Source organism: Protopterus annectens, chromosome 9.part0, assembly GCF_019279795.1.
Source record: "Protopterus annectens isolate FY-2018-M chromosome 9.part0, PAN1.0, whole genome shotgun sequence".
In the NCBI taxonomy this organism is placed as follows: Eukaryota; Metazoa; Chordata; order Ceratodontiformes; family Protopteridae; genus Protopterus; species Protopterus annectens.
In genome coordinates this window covers 641,403,767-641,425,845 of record NC_056743.1, presented here as the reverse complement: position 1 = coordinate 641,425,845, position 22,079 = coordinate 641,403,767, and the positions used below count along the sequence as shown (strand labels likewise).

The following is a 22,079-nucleotide window of genomic DNA, read 5'->3' as shown; positions in this document are numbered from 1 at the left end:
ATTTTTGACTGGAAACAGACTGCCTGCCTTGCTTGGATTACATTCGAACACTTAGTAATGCTGTACAATTATATATTTTCTATTATTACTTTTTGTTTTGACTTAAGACGAGTTTACGTTCGATACTTCTACTACTGTTGTCTGATCTGATTAATATACAGTGATTAACTAGAAATATATGGACTGAAAATCTTCCACACAGAAAAGAAATAGAGATACAGACAATGTCAGAAAAAGCAAGATGCCGAAAAGAAATATACTCTTTCATTCTGCAAGTTTTCAGCAGAATACATTAGCCAAGTTAAGCAACCTCAACAGAACAGTAAGCAGGATAACTAAGCTTAACAGCTAAGAAACAGTTGTGGTTATCTAACCTGTTTCACTTCACACACTAAAGGTGTGCCGCCATGATGTGCTTGTATAAAAACTAGCAAAGTAAGATGTAAAGCCTGCATATGCAATTATTTAAATAACAAGCATCAGTAAAGTTTCCAAAGATGAAAATGGTTCAGTGGAAGTCGGATTTTCTAATTAAAATAAATGCACTCTGAGCCTGTAAAATGTATTGTTTTTTTGCATGTCAGGCTGTCTAGGTAGCCACCAAACCTGCATAAAAAAATTCTTAAAATTGAAATGGCAAGTAAGGGAGCTGTAGCAAATGCTTAAAAGTTAAGTCTCTTTGGCTGAAAATATGTAAAAGTTTTAAAGGAGCATTCCAAACTGTCATTTATTTATAGATGCCATTATGCAATATTAACATGTTATGGAACTGCAGCCCACACAGCAGCCTGAGAAATAAGTAAAAGATAAAGCAGCTCCAGGGGAAACAGAGCAAGGTGCAGAGAAAATGAAGTAAAATAGAATAAAAACTGCACCAAAAGCTCACACACCAAAGATTTTATTTAAACAAAAAAGTAAGCGCTTTCGCAACTAATCAAGTCGCTTCATCAGGCAGCTAGTAAAATACTATAAAACTTATAAATAAATAAAAGACATGTCAGATGATGAGCCTTTGGTGCAGTTTTTATTCTATTTAGCCTGAGAAATAACCAGTAGTATGTTACTAATTATCTATGAAAGAAATAAGCGTTGACCAAAACAGGAAAAAATGCATTTTGAAAATCAGGAGTATAACAAAGGTTATCAATATGATATAACAATGACAAGAAATGATAGCTAGTCATTCTCAGTGCTTTCATTAGACATCGCCATTTACTGCAGCAATGTAGTTTATTGGATGCAATATTGTTTATACTGAATTATGCAATGTTAGTTGCAATTACCTGATACAACAGTACCAATCATTCTGTTGGTTTACCTTTATTTTGTTGAAAGCCATATGTGTGATGTGCAAAACGGTGAAAATATGGCTGCAAAGAACCACAATGCTGATTCACCACGTGTTTGACTGGCAAATAAGCAAATGCTTTGTTGCCAAATACATGGATCAAATGTCAGAAATGGTTTTCCAGCAAACCATTTTCGACATTTGATCCTTTGATGTTGTACGTATTACAGCATTACGGTTCACGGAAACAGCTGCTCACATAAATGCAATTCAGTCATTCAAAGGTAAACCATTTTAAGTCCAGCAGTGTTGAGTCAAGTCGACTGGCATTTGGGACCTGCTTCCATTTTTTTGCACACTTCTTAATCTTATGTTAAGTTTTACAAACCCTGTTTCATGGCACTCGCTTGTATTACTACCAGAAATCACTACAACTGCTGCAAATTAACCTTACTTTGGCAAAGCTGTGTTTTTTTGATATTTCAAATTTCAGTTTCTTGTCGAGCAAAAAGTTCAGGACATTAAAAAAAAATTGCCTCTGAACTACATTTCCTGATTCTGCTGCTTGAACATAAGAAGGAGAAAAAAAACAGCTATACAAGCTTACCCTTATTTATAACATAGCTAGCCTGTCAAAACAACGGTAGTAACAACATCCAGTCCCATCACTAGCCAGAACAGGTTACGAAAAAATAATGCCTTAGCACCCTCCCATATAAATAACAAAGCTTATCACAAAGGCAAGATCTTTAGTGACTCAGTCACCCTGCCCCCACAAAAGAATGCATTAGTAATGACCCCAAGGTATAAATACCTAGCAAATTAGCCAGGACCAGGAAGACAATGTTGTTGTTGTATCTTTCGGCTTTTCCCGGTTAGGGGTCGCCACAGCGGAACTCGGTCCGCTAATACATTTAAATTAAATGGATTATCTTTATCTGCATGTGTGAATGCAAACAACTGAAAACCAAGGTGGAGAGACAAAATAATGGAATAATCCAAGGCAAAAATAGCGTATTGGAAATTTATTTATCCGCTTTCGTCCGTGGACTTCATCAGAATAAAATTCAACATGTACAAACTCCTTAAATACTTGCAAACAAATATAAAATCAATTAAACAATTGACATTTAAAAACACCCTGATACTAATTAACCAATTAAGCTGTTAGTAAAATGAAGTAAGACTATGTCTTCATCTTTTTAACTTGTAATACGATGCTTTAAAAGTACAGCATACTAAAGAATGTTTAAAGAGAGCATTAGTTTCATCTTTCGTTTTAATACTATAAAGATGCTCTCTCTTATCTCTCTTTAATGTCGTGAGGTCATTCCCACGTAATATGCTGGACATGTGGAGCAAAATGCTATATAAATGACCCCCTGTGTGCAACAATTAACAGATCCTGGAACTTCAATAGTTCTGTCTATGATTAATATGCATCTTGGGTTTTGCATCAACATGCACTTTCTGAACAATGCAAAATATGGAATTCTTAAGTCTGGCATTACTGACTAACTGTAATCCATAGTAACTGATTCTATGAGGTAGAGGGCAAAATATGAGGCAAAATCAGGCAGGAATATCACTTTAAATAAATAAAAGGGCAGTGTGGGGCAGTTTAACTGCAGCAAACTGTTTCTTACATTTGAACCAAGCAGCTTCCTATCATTTGAGTTTAAAGACCTTTGTTTGCTGGTTTGTTTTTCCTTTATCTTCAAGGTGGAGGCTTTATTTTCTTGCTCTTGTAACTGGCAGAGATCATGATCAGCATTTGACAATGGTGCTGGAGTGCAGTATTGTCATTTGTTAATGAATTGCCATTTTTGCATTTGCAGTCATGGTTGAAGTGCTGAATCGCTCAGTTTCTGGTAGTTTTACCATAGCAAGATGATTGCTACATTTGTAGCAAGCAGCTTGCTAAGGTTTAAAGTAGAAGAGCCTTGTTTATGTTACAGCTGCACAGCGTGCCAGATGAGATAGCTGGGCTGTAATTTGCAGTACAAGTGAGGCCCCCCACCTTATATGTAGTTTGTCCTTTGGCTTTTCCCGGTTAGGGGTCGCCACAGCAGAACTCCAGTCCGCTACTGATTGGCAGTAGATTTTTACAGTGCCAAGTTGCCAGCTTGACGCCCAACCTTCAATGAAGGCACGCCCATTCACGCATGTCTTTCGGAACGCCAGTCGACCCACGGGGAGGACATGCAGACTCCACACAGAAGGCACTCCCCACACTCCAGCCAGCAATCGAATGGGAGAACCTCTTGCTGTGAGGTAACAACACTAGCGCTGCACCACCACGGATGCCCCCCACCTTATATACAGGGTCATATTGTGCCTAGTCAGCTCAGTCTACAGTCATGTAATAGCAGTCAGAAACTGAAAAATAATGATAGCGTGTAATTAGTTAGACAGGCATACCGCACTACCATCTCTGAGGTAGTCTTCTATAAGATGGCTCCTTCAAACTGGAATGTCTTACCTCAAAAGTTACTTAATGCTGAAAGTCTGTGACTTTGAAAGCACATCTTACTGAGCTTACACATTATAAGTGCTTTAATGCCCCTGGCTAATTCAGCTATTACTTTCCAGCTATAGTTATACTTAATTAGTGAATATACATTTGTGGAGGAAAGAGGATAACAAAGGAAAAAATAGAGGATGTAATGTATAGTTAAACAACACAAAGTAATGAAAGTTTCAGCAATATGTGGAATTGCACTCAATATTCAGAATTTACAGGATGTATAATGTTTTTGTAATGAAGACTCAAAGGTCTGGACTAAAAATCAGACTGTACACCTCACAATCTTTCCTGTACCCCACAGTGCAAAATAGTGCATTTTGTAAGCATACAGACCAGGTTAACCATGTTTGATTCAGTCTAACGAATGCTAGTGTGACAGCACAACCTCTAGCCCTTTACGGGAAAGTAATGTACAGACAAACAATAGAGTGCTTTACTGCTAGCTCTGATAAAGATTTCATCAGAGGTAGTTTTCTTTTCAGAGGTTAGAACTGTAACTTCATGGATTATTATTTAAATTGTTCAGTGAGGAAGAAGACTTTCCCAATAAAATAAAATAATGCAAAAGGCTGCAAGCTGCTCTGGCTAGCACAGGCTCCAAATTTATGGCTGTTTTGGAAAGTTTCAAGTGTGTATGAATTAGCATATCTTGCTGAAATTTCTAGTCCAGATGTTAACACAGGTGGAAATTAAGGGAAAAGAGAGAGACTAAGAGATAGACTGACATACAGAGAATAGAGAGGGGAAGAGAGAGAGAGAAGGTGACATACAATGAGACAGAGAGAGAGAGAGAAAGACACGCACACACACACACACACACACACACACACACACACACACACACACACACACACACACACACAAACCATAAACACTTATTTTTAAGTAACTGTTACTGAATATTAATATATTCTTACTCTCAGACATGTTTCTATTTTAAAAGTACTGTTTTGTTTCTAAGACTATAACATTTAAAAGCCCAAAAGAGCTACAAAACTCAGTGAAAAACATAAAATGGGAAAACTGGCTTTATGTTAAAATAAATCAGTCTTGCTTTATTTGCGAATAAACCTCTGTGAAACAGGCTTGTTATGTTCTGTCAATTTATTTACTCCCTTGTTCCCTTTTGATTGTAAAAGTAAAATAGACTGCAGTTTTAAAGATGTATTATGTATGTAATTCATTGTAACAGCCAGTCTCTCATCATTTGTAAAGTTTGTAAACCCAGCAAAAAAATATATCATATCACACTGATTTAGTTGGAGAGTTGACTGACTCACCGATTCAGAATCTCTCTTGTTTAATTATTGGCTACATTATCCCACTACCCTACTGACTGCCATGGGAAACAGCCAAAAGTATGTATGCATGTAAAAAGTGTTTTTTTGCCCGAGTTACACTGCTCTGAATTTCTTGATGTGTGGACTTTTCGCCACACCCCAGTCTCTAGATGTACTACCTCCAATGTCACACCAGCTCAGAGAAAGGAGACATACAGTTAATTAATTTGATCCATATTGGTTAAAATTGGAGGGATAGAGGGAAATTCCTCCATTGGAGAGTGCAGAGAGGCTCAGAGCCACGAACTACAAAAACACTTTTGATGTAGAGATTTGTGATGTTTTTACAATGATGTTCAAATGGTTTGGAAGGATAATGTGATTGATTGTAGTACCCTAGTAGTGATTAAGGTTTCAGTGGCAAATATTTACTAATTATTGTTGAAATCATTGATGTTCAACTCATTGAGTAATGTTTGCTATATAAAATAAATGCTAGTGAGATATCTTTTCCTTGTCAGCAATACTGCAACATGTGTGATCTTTTCTCTTTTCTCTGTGTTTGTGTGACCCTTGTGTTAATATGTGTAAGTAAGGGAGTGTTCTGGTGAGCTTTGTGGGGTGCAGGGGACTGCCACCTGCACAACATTCTTTTTAATAATATTTAATTTGTTGGGCTGAAGTTTTGACCATTGTTTTTCTCCAGCTGAAATTTCATCCATTTGTACTTCAGGGATATGCAATACAAGTGCTTGACTTGGGTCGTGGGAAGTCTGGCAGCGGTAAACTGAAATAGATCCTAATATGCCTTTAGTATGTTCTACTCCAGTCCTCAGTAAGAGTGGTAGCTGAAAAATAGTGGTTCACAAGAACAGCTCTATTTATGATTTGTGTCCCTTAGTTCATTTAGTACATTTAAGTGAGTCCATAGTTCTCAACCAATCAAAAACAACTCCAGGAATAATCAAGGACATTCAGGGACAGTTTTAAAATATTAGTACTATTTAACCTGAGACACTGACAGAATAAGAGAATGTGACTTAATATACATTTTCTGAAGTCAAATAAGTCTATAACTCAAATTTTTGTCATTATTTATAATGTGTAATGCAACACTTTTTTCCCAAAGTCACTAGTTTTAGGGGGGATTAAGAGAGACAGAGCTAAAATTTGAGTCAAAATCATGGATGATTCTGAAAATCATGGACAGTTGAGATGTATGAGTGTGTCCATTGCATATCCTTAAAGTTAGTTTTCTGATTCTTCTTCTTCTTCTTTCGGCTGCTCCCATTAGGGGTTGCCACAGCGGATCATCTGTTTCCATTTCTTCCTGTCCTCTGCATCTTGCTCTGTCACACCAACCACCTGCATGTCCTCTCTCACCACATGCATAAACCTTATCTTAAGCCTTCCTCTTTTCCTGTTACATGGCAGCTTCATCGTTAGCATCTTTTTCCCAATATACTCTGCATCCCTCCTCAGCACATGTGCAAACCAACGTAATCTTGCCTCTCTGGCTTTGTCTCCAACCCTTCCAACCTGGGCTGACCCTCTAATATACTTATTCCTAATCCTGTCCACCCTTGTCACACCCAGTGCAAATCTTAACATGTTTAACTCTGCCACGTCCAGCTCTGACTCCTGGCTTTTTGTCAGTGCCACTGTCTCCAACCCATATAACATAGCTGGTCTCACTACCCTCTTGTTAGACCTTCCCTTTCATTCTTACAGGTACTCACCTGTCACAAATCACTCCTGACACTCTTTTCCACCCACTCCATCCTGCCTGTACTCTCTTCTTCACCTCTCTTCCACACTCACCATTACTCTGAACTGTTGATCCCAAGTATTTAAACTCATCCACCTTTGCCACGTCTACTCCCTGCATCCTCACCACTCCTCTATCCTCCCTCTCATTCACACACATATATTCCGTCTTAGTCCTGCTGACCTTCATTTCTCTTCTCTCTAGAGCATATCTCCACCTCTCCAGGGTCTCCTCCACATGTTCCCTACTCTCACTACAGATCACAATGCCATCTGCAAACATCATAGTCCACGGGGACTCCTGTCTGATCTCGTCTGTCAACCTGTCCGTCACCATTGCAAATAAGAAAGGGCTCAGAGCTGATCCTTGATGTAACCCCACCTCCACCTTAAACGCTTCCGTCACTCCCACCGCAGACCTCACATATAAATCAATATGATAGTATTAATGAGGAGGAATGTACCACATGATAATGTAATTGTAAAAGTTAGGAGACAGTTTTTTATAATTTACATTGCTATTTTAACAACAGACCCAATGTTATCTTATGACCTCATACCTGAGTGGAATTAGCTACTTGTACATACGTTTATTTGTTCATGTTTTTCTCAGAAAAGTTAATAATTTGGTGAAATTATTCAGACAATATGGCCATGCTTTGTGCTTCAGCCATCAAAAGTGCAAGATTTGTAAATAGTATTTAATACTATGTTTCAGTCAGTGATAAGAAACAAATCAACATTTACCATGCTGTTGACAAGTAGCTCGTTCAACCGGCAACTTTAATGCTCTTGTAGCACCAACTGTACATGGTATGCAGATTGGCCTAAAGGACAGCAAAGACAAAGCTTTATTAATGATTTTTTTAAGCAAACGTTAAGTAAACATGAAATACCCACTATATATGTAACACATGGACATGTTATGCTAGAGCAAATGCATCTGTTGAACATGTTAAGGCAGTAGAACATTTCAAGTTAAAGTTTTCACTTTCTTTGCATTGGCACAATATGCCTAAGCTTGCCCTCCTCTGTGACATATTTCAGATATCATTTGAAATTTTCAAGTTTGTTAGAACTTATCAAGCTAAAATTTTCATTTTTTTGCATTGGTACTATATAATTCATCACTTGAATACTTATGCTTACCCTCCTCTGTGACAGCTTTCAGATGACATTTGAAATCATACCAGTTTGTTCAGTTCTTTGGAAACAACGTGGTACCACCTTGATCCCATGTAAAAATAAAAAGGGGAGGTGACTGACATTAACTGCAGGGCACTGCAGTTCAGGGTTATGTTGGACTGTCAATTTCTTTACTGATCAGTCTTGTTACAAGGTATTAAATATAGCAAAACAATGTGGTTAAGCTAGATAAAACTATGATTTTTATGGAAATTAAGGATGAAATGTATACATGGAGTATGTCCCATGTGTGTAGTGGTATTCATACCTTCATGTCCTTATCTTGAATTTCACACTAAAATCTTTATTTCCTTTCTCTCACTGTACTTTGCCTCTTTCTTTGCCTTGCATCACCTTCCTTAACATACAAATCTGTATTTCTGTGAATATTACTCATGGTGTGGGACATGGGAGGTAGTTTTTTCATTATGTGATATAAATGTAGCTGCAAAGATGATTACAAAAAGTTTTCTGAGATTTGGGGATAATGTTTTATATAGAGCATATATCTGGAATTGGTTTGTAGAAAATCAGCAAGGATTTGGAAGATAGACAAGAATGTGAGAATGAAATCATGATCTGTTCACTAGATTTTTTTTTACTTTTTTGCTGACCCTATCTGTAACAGGGGTGAGACCAAGAACCGAGGTATTCCTGCAGAGTGCAAGGTAGGTGTTGCAATCCAAAGGCATTTTCAGTGGTGACCCAAACCAACAAGCAATACAAATAAAATAAATGCAATTGAAACTCACACAATTGCCAAAGAATAGAGAATTAGTTAGAGACAGCAAAACTAGTCATGTACACAAAATAATACATTGCTAATTACGAAAAAGCAAGCACGAAACTCTGAGCAAAGGATGTAGTTTATACCATGCTTAGATCATGTAGGTACATCAGTCATGCATTATTCTCCTAAAAATGAGAAGACAACTATACATGCAGTTTGAGCAGGGAAATTAAAGGAAGCAAACTGTCATAGTTTGTGGCCCCGTAATCCTTTCGACTAAAAAAAATAAAACATTCATTTTAACTTTGCTGAAGGTGGTATGACATGTATTTGTTGATATTTAATGACAGATTGTTTGGAAAACAAGTGCAGTTAGCCTGATACATGCCTATGCAGTAAGCAAACCAATCCTACCTCAAAATCCAGTCTTCAGCAACCACATGGGGAAGCTGACCTGTTAACAGGCCACTGAGGACGGAGACCAGCATGGGACAATTATCCAATATTTGCTATCTTTGACAGCCATTTCAAGAAAGTCTTGAAAGAACTTGCCGGAATTAATTTTACATTAGCCACTTATGTGGAAAAAGTTGAAGTAAAGACTTTAGTGATGGAGTAAACTTTGAATACTCAGTCTGATCAATCTTCAGTAGATCTGGAGCTCCAGGAAACAAGACAGAGACTTGCAGAAGTGGAAACTAGACATAAGATAATGAAAAACAAACTCATAGAGATGGAAGACAGGGGCCTTCTGAAAAAAAATAGCATAATTACTGTCTGAATTTTTAGAAGGCAAAAACTACAAGACATTCATGCAGGGTAAGCTCTCTGAATAGACTGGGTTACCAAAGGAGGAGTAAAAAACAGAAAGATCACACAAGGAATTTTTGCTTCAGACACAGCTTGCAAAGATGCCTAGATTCATTTTAGTAAGATTGGAATCTTATGCCATTAGCAAGAAGATTTTGTCCTCCATATGGGTACCAAATAAAGTTGTTAAATTAGATGGCAAATGAATTTTATATTAGGTGTACTTGGCTGAAAGAAGGTATAAAAGATTACATTTTTCCTGGTCTTTAAACTGTGCAAGCATGAGAAATGGAAGTATAAATTGTTATACCCAACTCAGCTTGAGTTTTTTTTTTCTGGTTGGAACATGTACTTTTATCTTCCCAAGGAAGTCCCCAGAATGTCAAAGACAAAAGAGTATGCTCACACTACAGAAACATTAACCATCTGATACTTCAGGGCACTGTAGGTAATTGGAACAAAATGTTAAAAGTAGGAGATTTTTCCACTCATCAGGAGATAGCTGCATGGTTCCACTAACTTATTGGGTCATCAGGTGGCATTTAATCTGTCTGGATCTGTTTTGGCTAATGCCTACCAAGAAACAGACCTAAACATAGAAACTAATTTGTTTCAAGCCTGCTTGTTCTCCTTATTTTGACTGTGGCTTTTGTTAAGGGATTGGCTGAGGGATTCTTTTATGTCCCCAAATAATTATGTTCAATTAGCCAATAAACTGGCCACCATAATGCATGTTCATGTTTTCTTGGAAGCACAGCTCAGTTCTTAAATACAGACAATCCAAAAACTGAAGGTACTGAAGACACCAGCGAGCCAGCGAGAAATTAAAAAATTTATTAGTAATAAGCCAACAAGATTAACTGCTTTTGCCAGTCTATAACTAAGACTTCATCAGAATTTAAAAATTCAACAAGCTCTACAATATTTAAATAGTAAAAAAATCACATGACCACCACATTAACTAACAACAGAAACAAAGTTGTTAACCCTATATCATGAAGTACAAAAGAAGGTAGTTGTTAGAACATAAGGTGCAGGGTTTACACTTTGCATGATTTTAAACGCAGTACACTACTAATTGAAATACATTCATTAAAGCCAGGGGGCACACAAGCATTCAACCTTAGTTGCCACATCATTTCTCTGTATTTGATAAGATCTTCCCATGGCCCTCCCCTCATATTCTGGGGTACAAAATCCAATCCAAAAAATAAAAAGGAATGATGAGGGTGTGTTTCCACATGCTTATATAAAGAGTTTTTAAAATTCTTATTCCTTATATCTAGATTGTGTTTGTAAATACTCTCTTTAAATTTCCATTTGTTTTTTCCCCGCATAAAAACACAAACATTGAACACACTTTGCCACATATACTAAACCGATTGAATTACAAGTGCAGTGGAATGAAGTAACCAACTTGTGGGTCCCTACCACTAGTGTGGCTACCCTCAAAAATAAATTTGCATTTGTTGTAGAGTCCACACTTGTAGGTTCCCCACCTCTTGGCTGAATTTGAAGTCAGTTTTTCACTGCCTTCCAACAGTTTTTTCAAGTTCTTCCCTGTCCTATAGACTAGACATGGGGTTTACATTAACCATTTAATACTTCAGGACACTGTAGGTAACTGGAACAACATGTGAAAAGCAGGAGATTTTTCCACTCATCAGGAGATAGCTGCATGGTTCCACTAACTCACTCGGTCATCAAGTGGCATTTAATCTGTCTGGATCCGTTTTGGTTAATGCCTATCAAGAAACAGACCTAAACATAGAAACTAATTTGTTTAAAGCCTGCTTGTTCTCCTTATTTTGACTATGGCTTTTGTTAAGGGATTGGCTGAGGGATTCTGTTATGTCCCCAAATAATTATGTTCATTAACCTAAGAAACTGGCCACCATGATGCATGTTCATGTTTTCTTGGAAGCACAGCTCAATTCCTTTTAAGATATTAATGAGATGTCTGTTTAAGCTGATTATAAGATGGCTTGTGAACTTTAAAAGTGTTTTCATAGGTTCATACTTGAATAGTAGACAACCATTCTGCAGACTATTACATATGTGGCCAATAAAGAGACGGTAACCAAAGCTGAAAATCAAACCCTGTACCTTGTCTGTGTGGGATAAACACACTAAACTTTATGCCAACCACCCAAAAGCCTTAAAAAGGCAATACCAGGATCAGCTTCAGAGTGGGTTGCACAATACTTGAGCAATGTAAATAGAGAGCTGTACGATTTTTATTCTTATAGTGCACATACAAAAAATTATCCACCATGAAGGTAAGAGAATTCTTGCACGTGGCAATAAGCCATTTTTTTTTTTTTTTTATGTAATGAATATCCCCATTGCTGAAATGTTTGAAATAATGTTTACATGCAGGGTGGCAAGCAGTCAAGAAAGTTTCTGATGTAAGTTGATGGTGACAGCTTATGGATTTTTATCCTGTTTCCAAGTTTATAAAGAATTGTTCATTTTTGTTACTGTCAGATTGTCTGTACTACATTTCACTCACAAATGGTGGAGACATGGGTAACTGTGTAATTTAAAAAGGGATGTGTACCAAATCAAGTTTTAGTTGCATTTGTGTTAATCAAGAGCTTAGGGGAGAAAATCTGTAAGGACATAATTTAGAAGTTATGTTGGGCTGGGTGTTGATAAAGAGTGTGTGTGTGTGTGTGTGTGTGTGTGTGTGTGTGTGTGTGTGTGTGTGTGTGTGTGTGTGTGTGTGTGTGTGGAAGCCAGACCATTGATGCACCTACTACCATGCACTATGCTTGCTTGAGCTTAGGTTCAAAACACAGTCTATGCATTAAGTGGGGTGTTTTGCATCCTTGGACGGATGTTTTGTGTATATAATTCTGTGTTTACTGTTTGGAAAAGTTATTTTTTGGGAGAGGGGACTGTGACAAGTCTTTTTATGTTTGAAAAAGGGGTTTGGGTTGACTATGCAGGACATTAATGGGCAAAAAAGTGATCAGGGTATGCCAGGAAGTAAGTGAGTCCCATTTTTTAGTAGGCTAGATGGCTGCTAGGATCCTGATTACATGGAACATTAATGGCTTGACCTTTCAGGTCAAAAGATATAGGATTTTAAGTGCTTGAAACAGGTGGCCCTTATGATAGGTTTTTTTTTTTTTTAGAGGAGATGCAGTTAGGTAAACAGGAGCATGGGAAGTTGACAAAAACCAGGATATTTGCAGGTTTATTTCTACAGATACTTAATTGGTACAGGAGGGCAATGTATTATTGGTGAGGAGGGCATCCTGTATGAGGTTACCAAGCAAGTGGTGGATCAAATGGGGATTTAAGTAGAACCCAAATTAATTTTGAATGGTCAGCTGCTTAGTGATATAAATGCTTACATTCCATTAGGTACAAGGGAAAAGTGAGCTAGGGAAATGCTAAGAAACTGGCTTGCCTTTCAGGTGGGACTGGAACATGTTTTTTTAAACAAAAGGATGCCTGTCGAAACCACAGCCATCAGGTGATTTACAGCCCAATATGACTCAGATGATGGGGATGGTAGATATATATGACTGTACTTATTTTTACAGGTATGGCACCTTTTCCCAGACTGACAAAATTCTAATCACATTAGAGCATATGTGATTGGTGCAGAAACTTTTTGCAGCCCATATTGTTGCTTTAGACCATGCCATACAGGTTCATGCTCTCAAGCTACGTTAGGTAAATCTTCCAAGGCTATAGATGCTAAATTTTTCTGGTGTAAAGGAGAAAGTTTTGATAAGGGCTGAGCAGTACTAGATAATCTTATTGAAGACAATGTCCTAGCAGTTGGAAGAGTTTAAATTCAGCATTGTTAGGGTTTGAAAGATTCCATTCAAGAGTGTGAAACGGAGAGAATTAAGTCTAGGGAGTCTGCAAGTGGCAATAGAAGAATTGAGAAGTTTTAAGCTAAACTGTTGTATAACACAGAAAGGATGAGGTATTTACAAGAACAGATTGTGAAAATCCTGGACTTTAAAGCAGACAGAATTCAGACAAGGCCACAACTAAAATACTCGGTTTATTCTCCATGGGTAAAAAATGTCTAGAGGCTAGACACAGCCAACAGCAGGCTGAATGTATGGTGGTCAAGATCAGATTATCTGATATTTTGGTGATGGAAAGGGTTGTGGTGTTGTTAGATTTTTTAGAAAATAATAGAAGCTATATTCTCAAGGGAGGAGGGAAAATGAAGTTGAATCCTCATGACTGAATATCTAAATAATCTTCATCTGAAGAAGCTTATGGATGCCCAAGCAAAGGGGTTAATTGGAGAATGTACTATGGAGAAACTAAGGTAGATTTTATAGCAAATGGAAACAGGTAAGACCCCAGGACCTGACAGCCTGTCTGTGGAATTGTATTAGGAGATGGGTGATGTTTTTATTGATTAGTACAGAAAATTGATTAACTCTTCTTTTGGCACAGGAGTTATACCAGAAAGCTGGTGGTAGGTGGTGATGATGGTGATACCGAAGGAGGAGGAAGGACATAACCTTTGCCTGCTCTTACCAGTCTGTCTCTATCCTGAATCATGTTTATAAAATATTTATTTTATTGATGGCTAAGCATCTGGCCAAGCTGATGTCTGCCCTGGTTAACATGTATATAACTATGTTTTTCATAGGTTCATAGGTTAGTACTAGGTTAGCTGCCCTTGCGATCCATTGTAAGCCTAGCCAATTATCCCTTGTGAGATTCAAACCCTGTACCTTGTGTTTGTAAGGCAAACACCTTAACCATCAGGCCACCCTCCCAACCAACCTGTACCAAGTAGAACTACTTTTGATAATATTGTGAAAATAATGGCCTTAACTAAAGATACATATAGGAGAAAAGAGGAGTTACTGATCTTGAGTTCTGATGCACAAAAGGCTTTTTGACCAAGTTAACTGAGATTATTTATTTGGGTTTTAACTAGTATGTGACTACCTCAAAGGTCTGGGTGGTTGTTATAGGACATATACAAAGGTTCTTGTTTGTCAAAAGAAATTCCTTTGAGGACAGAAACAAGACAGGGTAGTCCAGTATATCCTCATTAATCTTTGTTCTTTATTTAAAGCCAATGGCATAAACATTACATGTCTCCCAGTACTGTGATTCTGTATGGCTTGTGAGGAATATAAATTATCCTTATATGCAGATGACCTGCTGGTATATACCTTTTTGCCTGATACAAATATAACTTAGGTATTTGAGGAATTGGATACTGTTTCAGCATTTTTAAGTTGTATTATTAATCAGTAAAAAACAAAAGCAGCCAAGATAAATTCTGACCTTGTTCACTATGCTTTAAGTTTTTAGTGGGGGCAAATCATTTGAAATATATCTTGGTTCCTCACCTCAGGCTTCAGTATACATGAGCTTTAGTTCTCTTTCCCAAAAACAAATTGACCTGTTTGCCAGAAAATGGAAATAATTACTGTTAGACTTTATTGATTGGCATCATGCAGTGTAACACATCACTACTGTATGCGCAGTAAGACCTCCATATATTTGAAATTAACTAATTCCTGAGGAAGATACATAGGTAACACTGGATTTTGTTTTGCAGGTTTTACCTCTCCCATCAAATTTTGGTAGACCAGAGGTCCCAGATTTTGAGAAATATAGGAGGGCTGGTCAGGTAAAGATGATACTGGGACTCCCTGAGCCAGACTTCCATTTCAACTGGAAGGTTATTAAACTTTGATATCAGAATGGGGAGTCTGGTCTATATAGGGAGTCAAAAAGGGAAGTAGATGCTAAGGACAAGTTAAGACACTTTAGAAGAAATTATTAATAAAAAGAATGCTGTAGGTTTTTAAGGAGACCCAAACTGAAGACTGGCTAATGGAAATTTTACTCGTACAAGTTTTTGAGAATTAAGGAAGATTTAGTTATAAATTTGAAAGGGAACTGAGGAAGCCAGGTTCTCAGTATTGCATTGAAAAAGTTTAGGACAATGGGACAGTACTGCCCTTCCAGGCACTTAAGTTGAGATATCAAGGAATGAACTGGCAGGGAGAAGCTGAGGAGGCACTGAGATAAGGATTTTAATGTGTAAAGTGGTTTAAGGCTAAGAAACAGGATTTAAACAATTCAGTAAAATGGACACAGAAATAGACAGGATTGTCTTGTTGAAAGAAAGGCTATTAGTAAAATCCACAGGTTACTTCAGAAGGGAGTGAAGGTCATTTCTGTGAGGTATAAATATTTATAGGAAAGAAATTGGACTGCTCAGTTTCCGATGCATACTGGCAAAGGATTTTGTTGACACCCAGGTATGCCTCTAAACTTAGGAGGTACTGCATTTTTTTGGTTGGCAGTGTTGCTTCAAGTTTTATTATTAGCAAGGATGTTTCCAAATGTGAGATCAGATTGTTGAGATGTGAATACTGCACGTTTTCTAATCCTGTTCAAAATTCTAACAGAATACTAAACATATTTTTATAGTGTGGGGGTCCAATGCAAATGTAAGCTTAAGAATCTACATGTCTACAATGCTGGATGCTATACACTGAAAAATGCTGCATACTCCTCTTCTGAATAAATTAACAATTACTGGTAAAAAGGTGTAACAAAGAAGTGGAAGACTACAGAAGTACCAGAATGAGCAGAGTTAAAAAAATTGATGTGGGAGAGCTCTACATAAGAGCTAAAGGCAGTTGAAGTAACTTGGAAACCCAGAATAGTAAACAAGTAGGCATCTTGGACATTAGTATTTGAGATTTTGATTATCAGTATTGAGAAGGGTTTTACATATTTATTGTGAAAAACTTATAAGGGATCTACCAGAATGAGCAGAGGTAAAGAATTTGATGTGGAAGATCTCCACACAAGAGCTAAAGGCAGTTGAAATAACTTGGAAACCCAGTATAGCAAACAAGTTGACACCTTGGAGATTAGCATCTGAGGAAGCGGATTAACAGTATTGAGGAAGATATTACATATTTAGAGTGAAACTTATAAGTAAGGGTATGGCATCTGGGTCCAAAGTGGCATTTATCCCACTGTACACTGCCCTTATCAGACCAATCATAGACTACAGTGCTCCCCTTGATATGTACCTGACTAGGCATATTCAGCAACTTGAGTGACCTCAGAAGTTCCTTACAAAAAGAATACAAGACACAACAAACCTGCCTTATGCAGAACACCTTAAAGCCTTTCCCTCTAATCAGTCTCCTATAGATTGCTGAGGGGTGATCTATGTCTGGCTTACAAGACCTCTGTAAACCCAGACTTATGAATCTCCTGAAAATTCATAAGACAAACAGTATTAGAAATATAAGGTCTAGGGACCTGAATTTTGTTTGTGACTTTAATGAGACATGCTTGAGAGATAGATATGTGTCCCAGAGACTGCTCTTCCTATGGAACAGGCTGCCATCCATGTGAAGCAGAGTTCATCTATTATCCAATTTAAGCATAACCTACAGCAGTGGATGGGGAATAGGAAATTTATAACGGGCCTGGTATCCATGCCCCTTATGGATAGAGAGAGCTTATAAATGCCTGGTCCTCAATGTCCTATTTGGATGCAGGATGTCATTATTTTTTTGGAAAATTGGCTATGTTTAGAAAGCCCCCCCCCCCATGCTGTTAGCCTAGTAACAATCTATGAATCTATGAAAACTCATTGCACTCCCAAAACAAATGTTCTCAGTTACTTCTTTCTTCTTCATCACACCTCCAATATTTACTTTCTAAGGAAAATTTATTTGAAGTCTACTTGGGGTATAAAAATACCTCTGAAAACACTTCCAGGCAAAGATCATAAACCCTCTGCACACTTGGCAGCCATACATATGCCTTCCCAATGTTTTCTTGTAAATTGCCTTTCCAATCTCTCCTCCAAATCTTTTTTAACTTCCTCTGATTCTTATAGTAATCATGCAATATTTTATATGCTTTGTTAATTGTGTCTTTTTTAACAGCTGCTTCTGTTCTAGATTCAGCCAAAAACTCTATCAGACCAGATCTTTCACTTAACATTCCCTATCCCTTTTTCCTTGCCTGTACCCTGAGATCAAGCCCTGGTAGGGAAGGCAGTCTCAGTAGCTTGCAATCCAAATAACTAAACCAACCTAACCAAAAACTGGATATGTCCATATAGGGGTCCTTTCTGGGCTCCTGATTAATCCACTATGTTTTCCTAAGCTGAATTTAGATGAGAGTCTCTCTTAATAGTCATACACAAAATGTATGACATAAATACCTTGAATTACAATTTACTGGTATATTTCTAATTACACTAAGAGTCCTATACTCTATAATTTTAATCTTGTCTTGCATCACAATTTAATATAATGTCTCTAATTACTCTGTGTCCTACATTCTATATTTCTACTTATGTCTTACTGTGATGATTATATTCTATTGTACATTTGCTGTATTGATCTGCTGTACTTGTTCTATGTATTATTTGTTGTATTTTTTATGTGATGAAAAAGGACTTGCGTCCAGTCGGACTTTCCCAGTTAACAAATGTTAAATGTATAAAATAAATAAATCTCTTCTTGGCCTCAACCCACAGTACTGCATTTCCTGCTTGAGTTATTTGCTTCCAACATCTTGGTTCCTTTGCCAGGTTTCTCCAGTAAATTCCATCCCCTCTTGCTTATTTTCTGTACCTCTACTTGCAGGCACCTGTATTAGCAAAATCTCCTTTCTCCATTCTTGTATTGGCATAGTTCTTAGAATACGTTCTGCTACTTTATGAATATAATAATTTGTTGTTGTGTCTTTCGGCTTTTCTCGGTTAGGGGTCGCCACAGTGGAACTCCGGTCCGCTAATGATTGGCAGTAGATTTTTACATGCTGGTTTGCCGGGCCTAACGCACAACCTTCAACGAAGGAACGCCCATTCATGCATGTCGCCACACAGAAGACGCTCTAACTGAGAATCGAACGGGCAACGTCTAACTGTGAGGCGACAATGCTACCGCAGCACCACCACCGCAGTATGAATATAATATTCTGTATGGTTATTATTGTTTTTCTTAAGGATCTGCATCCAAAATCCCATTCTTTATTTCTTGAACTTCCCACTTGCTTCATTATCATCATTTTCCACTCTGAATTATAACCTTCTGCTTGTGTTATGAGCCTTAATGTAGCTCTAAAATATCCCTTCAAATCAGGTAGGCCTAAACCACCTTGTTCTATTGGAAAGCTCAGCTTATTCCATTTAACGCTTGCCCTCTTTCCCTCCCAGATAAATTCCTTCAATTATTTATTATTGTCCACAACTTCTTCTCGGGTTGATAAAACTATGCCTGACCTGTATACAAGACTAAAGTGATGAGGAGCAATGTTAAGTTGTCAATCTCGCCTTCATTCTTGCTGGATGGGTTCGGAGCCGATCCTCGGCTCCGACTCGGCACTTGCTAAGCTCGAGAGCTAATTTTACCAGCTCGAGGCAACCCTATATCCCATGATGCAAGGCGGAGATTACTCAGATCTCGTTTGCCGCTTCGCTAACGAGGTGCCTTCTTTTACCAGCTCTAGGTAAGTGAACTTTTTAGAGACTTTTCGTCTACCCCCCTTTAACTTTATATATTTATATTGTATTTTTGTTAATTATCGACTTACTTTAGCCCTATTCCCGTCAGTGTTCCCTTCTTTTTGAGTAAATATTCCCTTGTCCCTAGTTAGGCCTTTGGCCTTCCCCTCCCTAAATTTTTTTCCTGTCAGGGATTGTTTGTGTGTGACTGTGTGTTATCCCTGTTTAATTTAATTTAATTTGTTGGACTGAGTGTTTTTGTGTGTGAGTGTGTTACTGGTGTTTCATCGACACAGTTATGTCGAAGGACACTAAGGTCTCAGGCTTCAAGAAGTGTGACTCGTGCTGTCAGAAGATGTCTCTGACAGACGGTCACACTTCTTGTATTTATTGCCTGGGACCTTCGCACCTGCAGGACTCTTGTGCTATCTGTCATGCTTTCAGCCCAAGAGTCCTGCAGGAATGAAAAAATAAGCTCATATTAAGGGGCTTATTAAAGCCCGAGAGCTCCCCGACTAAGTCGGCGCCGGGGAAGCCCTCGAAACCTGTTAAGCCTTCGGCTCAGGCTTCCAAGCCATCAGCTTCAGGTTCTTCCTCACCAGGCTCGAGATCGGCTCCGGCCGGAACCGATCTTTCCATACCAGTCTCAGTATCGGCTCCATCCGGCGCCGATACTGTCAAATCCAGACACTCAGTGTCGGCTCCGGCTGGAGCCGACGTATCTTCGGCTCCGATGGCTCCATTGATCTCGAAAAAGAGATCTCAATCCCCTTCAGTGGAATCTATACATTCGGCTCCGAGATCACCCTTGCTCTCGGAGCGGAGCCATCGGAGCCGATCTTCTCGGTCATCCAGGCTATCTGATCACGACCTTGAGAGAGTGGTAAGTAGACTATTAAAGTCTCAGGCATTGGCCCAAATACTCCATAGCCCATCTCAACAGACGGTAGCTATATCACATCCACCGAACATTCCTCCTTCGACTCTCTTACAGAGCTTGGAGCCGGAGCTCCTCGGAACCGGTACTGTTGTGACTTCAGAGCCAATACCACCCCTTTTGGCTCCGTCGTCCTCGGCTCCAATTTCCTCCTTGAGACCTTCATTGGAGGGATCCGGGCGTCTAGTCTCTCTCGTCGGCTCCGAGGGGGCGAGTGGCATCGGACCCTTGTCTGACCCCATTCTCCCTCTCGGAGCTTCGGCGTTGGTGAGCTCGGCCCCGACATCTGCCTCGGAGCCTTCCCTCTCGGTGAGGCCTGGGGTTCCTATCTCTTCGGAGCGGGAACTTTCTGGTCTCTCTGACGGGGGAGCCTTCGAGGTGATGAGGAGTGTACTAGCCCCTGGGCTTAGTCAACGGACAGTTCCATCAGCTCCTCCCACTACAGTGCCTGCTGACGTCTCTTCCCACTCTCTTGCTCCCGGACCCAGAGATCCAGTGCCTCAGGTTTCCCCATTGGGAATATCTTCCTCTTCCGAGGCTTCTCCTGATCCGTCAGGAGAACCCCTGCATAAGAGGACATGTAAGAGGAAACATTTAGACTCCCGTGAGTCTACTACATCAGACACTGACTTGGATGAGTCGGAGGGATCCCCAATGTCCTCCTCTGAGGATGTCTCATTTTCAGACATCCTTGAAATCCTTAAACAGAGGGGGAACTGGCCCTCCCTTAATCCCTCCGAGGATGAGTCAGTATACCTGGAGGCGTTCGGATCTCGACCCTCCACCTCCTGGGTGTCTCCACCTTTCGACCCTCTCATGGAGGTAGTGGCTTGGAAGGCATGGATGGCTCCAGATTCGGTGGAACCTATCCCTAGGAGACCTTCAAAATTTATTACTGCCCCACAAGATAGACAATATTTAACAAAGGGTGTCCCAGTTGATGCCATGGTGGTGGCTGCTGCCACCAAGAAGGAATTAGCTGATCCTTCAGTACCTGTTCATCCTCCTAATAAGGATTCTAGGACTATGGACAGGTACGGTAAGCGGATTTTTTCTTCAGCGACTTTTGCCATGAGATCGCTGAACTACTTATGCCACTTCACCCGCCTTCAAAGAGATGTTCTTAAAGAGTTGGGAGAAGTTTTACAGGATCCGTCAGCTGCTGGGTGTCAGGATAAGATTAGCTCACAGCTAGGAATCCTTAACTCCATTGCTAATTCCTCCATGCGGCTCATTTCTTATGCAGCCGATGGAGCGAATAGGGCCGCAGGCACAGGAGTGGCTTTAAGGCGTCAGTCCTGGATGCGGCTTTGTAATTTTGCAGACCCCTTCAAGGCGTCTTTCACAAACTCCCCCTTTGATGGCTCGACCTTGTTCGGTCCTCAAGTGAAAGACACTTTGACTAGATGCAAACAAGATGGCAAGACTCTTTCTGCCATAGGAGTCCATTTCTCCACCCCTTCTAGACCTTACCCCAAAGGACAGAAGGGAGGGAAAATGTGGTTCCGCAAATCTCAAGGAGTCACGCCTGATGCACGAAGTCAGTTTACCCCCAGAGGCAGAGGGGTAACAATAAGACGCCCTAGGGGCAGAGGTGGTCCGCAGAATCAGGGTAGCAGAGAGCCTCTTTCTGACAAACCCTTCCAGCATCCCTGAGATGTTGCCCGATTGTCCGCCTTCGGAGGCAGTCGGGGGAAGATTATCGCTGTACCCAATAGCCTGGCTTTCCCTTTCTCAAGACAAATGGGTACAGTCAATTATATCCAAGGGTTACAAAATTCCCTTTATTCAAACCCCAGTTCAACAAAAGGGAACCCTTCCAGACGTTCCACCCGGTCTAAGGGAACTAGCAGTACTAGAAATATCAAAACTGCTAGTAAAAAGAGCCATCCAGCCAGTTCCAGCGGACCAAATAGGATCCGGAATCTACTCAAGGTTCTTTTTAGTTCCAAAAAAGACAGGGGACTGGAGACCAATATTAGATCTGAGCAAACTCAACAAGTTTGTAAAGAAATCAAGATTCCGGATGGTCACGCTTCAGTCCATTCTGCCCTTTCTGGGC

At 39.3% G+C, this 22,079-nt stretch overlaps 1 protein-coding gene across 1 annotated transcript in view; it reads right to left on the bottom strand.

Moving 5' to 3' along the window:
* The window catches only part of LOC122811397 (complement C2-like), a 925,867-nt gene that overhangs the window by 287,658 nt on the left and 616,130 nt on the right, over window positions 1-22,079 (bottom strand). Inside the window, exon 14 of the mRNA XM_044083220.1 lies at window positions 7,610-7,689. Within this exon, the coding sequence (XP_043939155.1) occupies window positions 7,610-7,689 (80 nt within the window). The remainder of the gene's footprint in view (window positions 1-7,609; window positions 7,690-22,079) is intronic.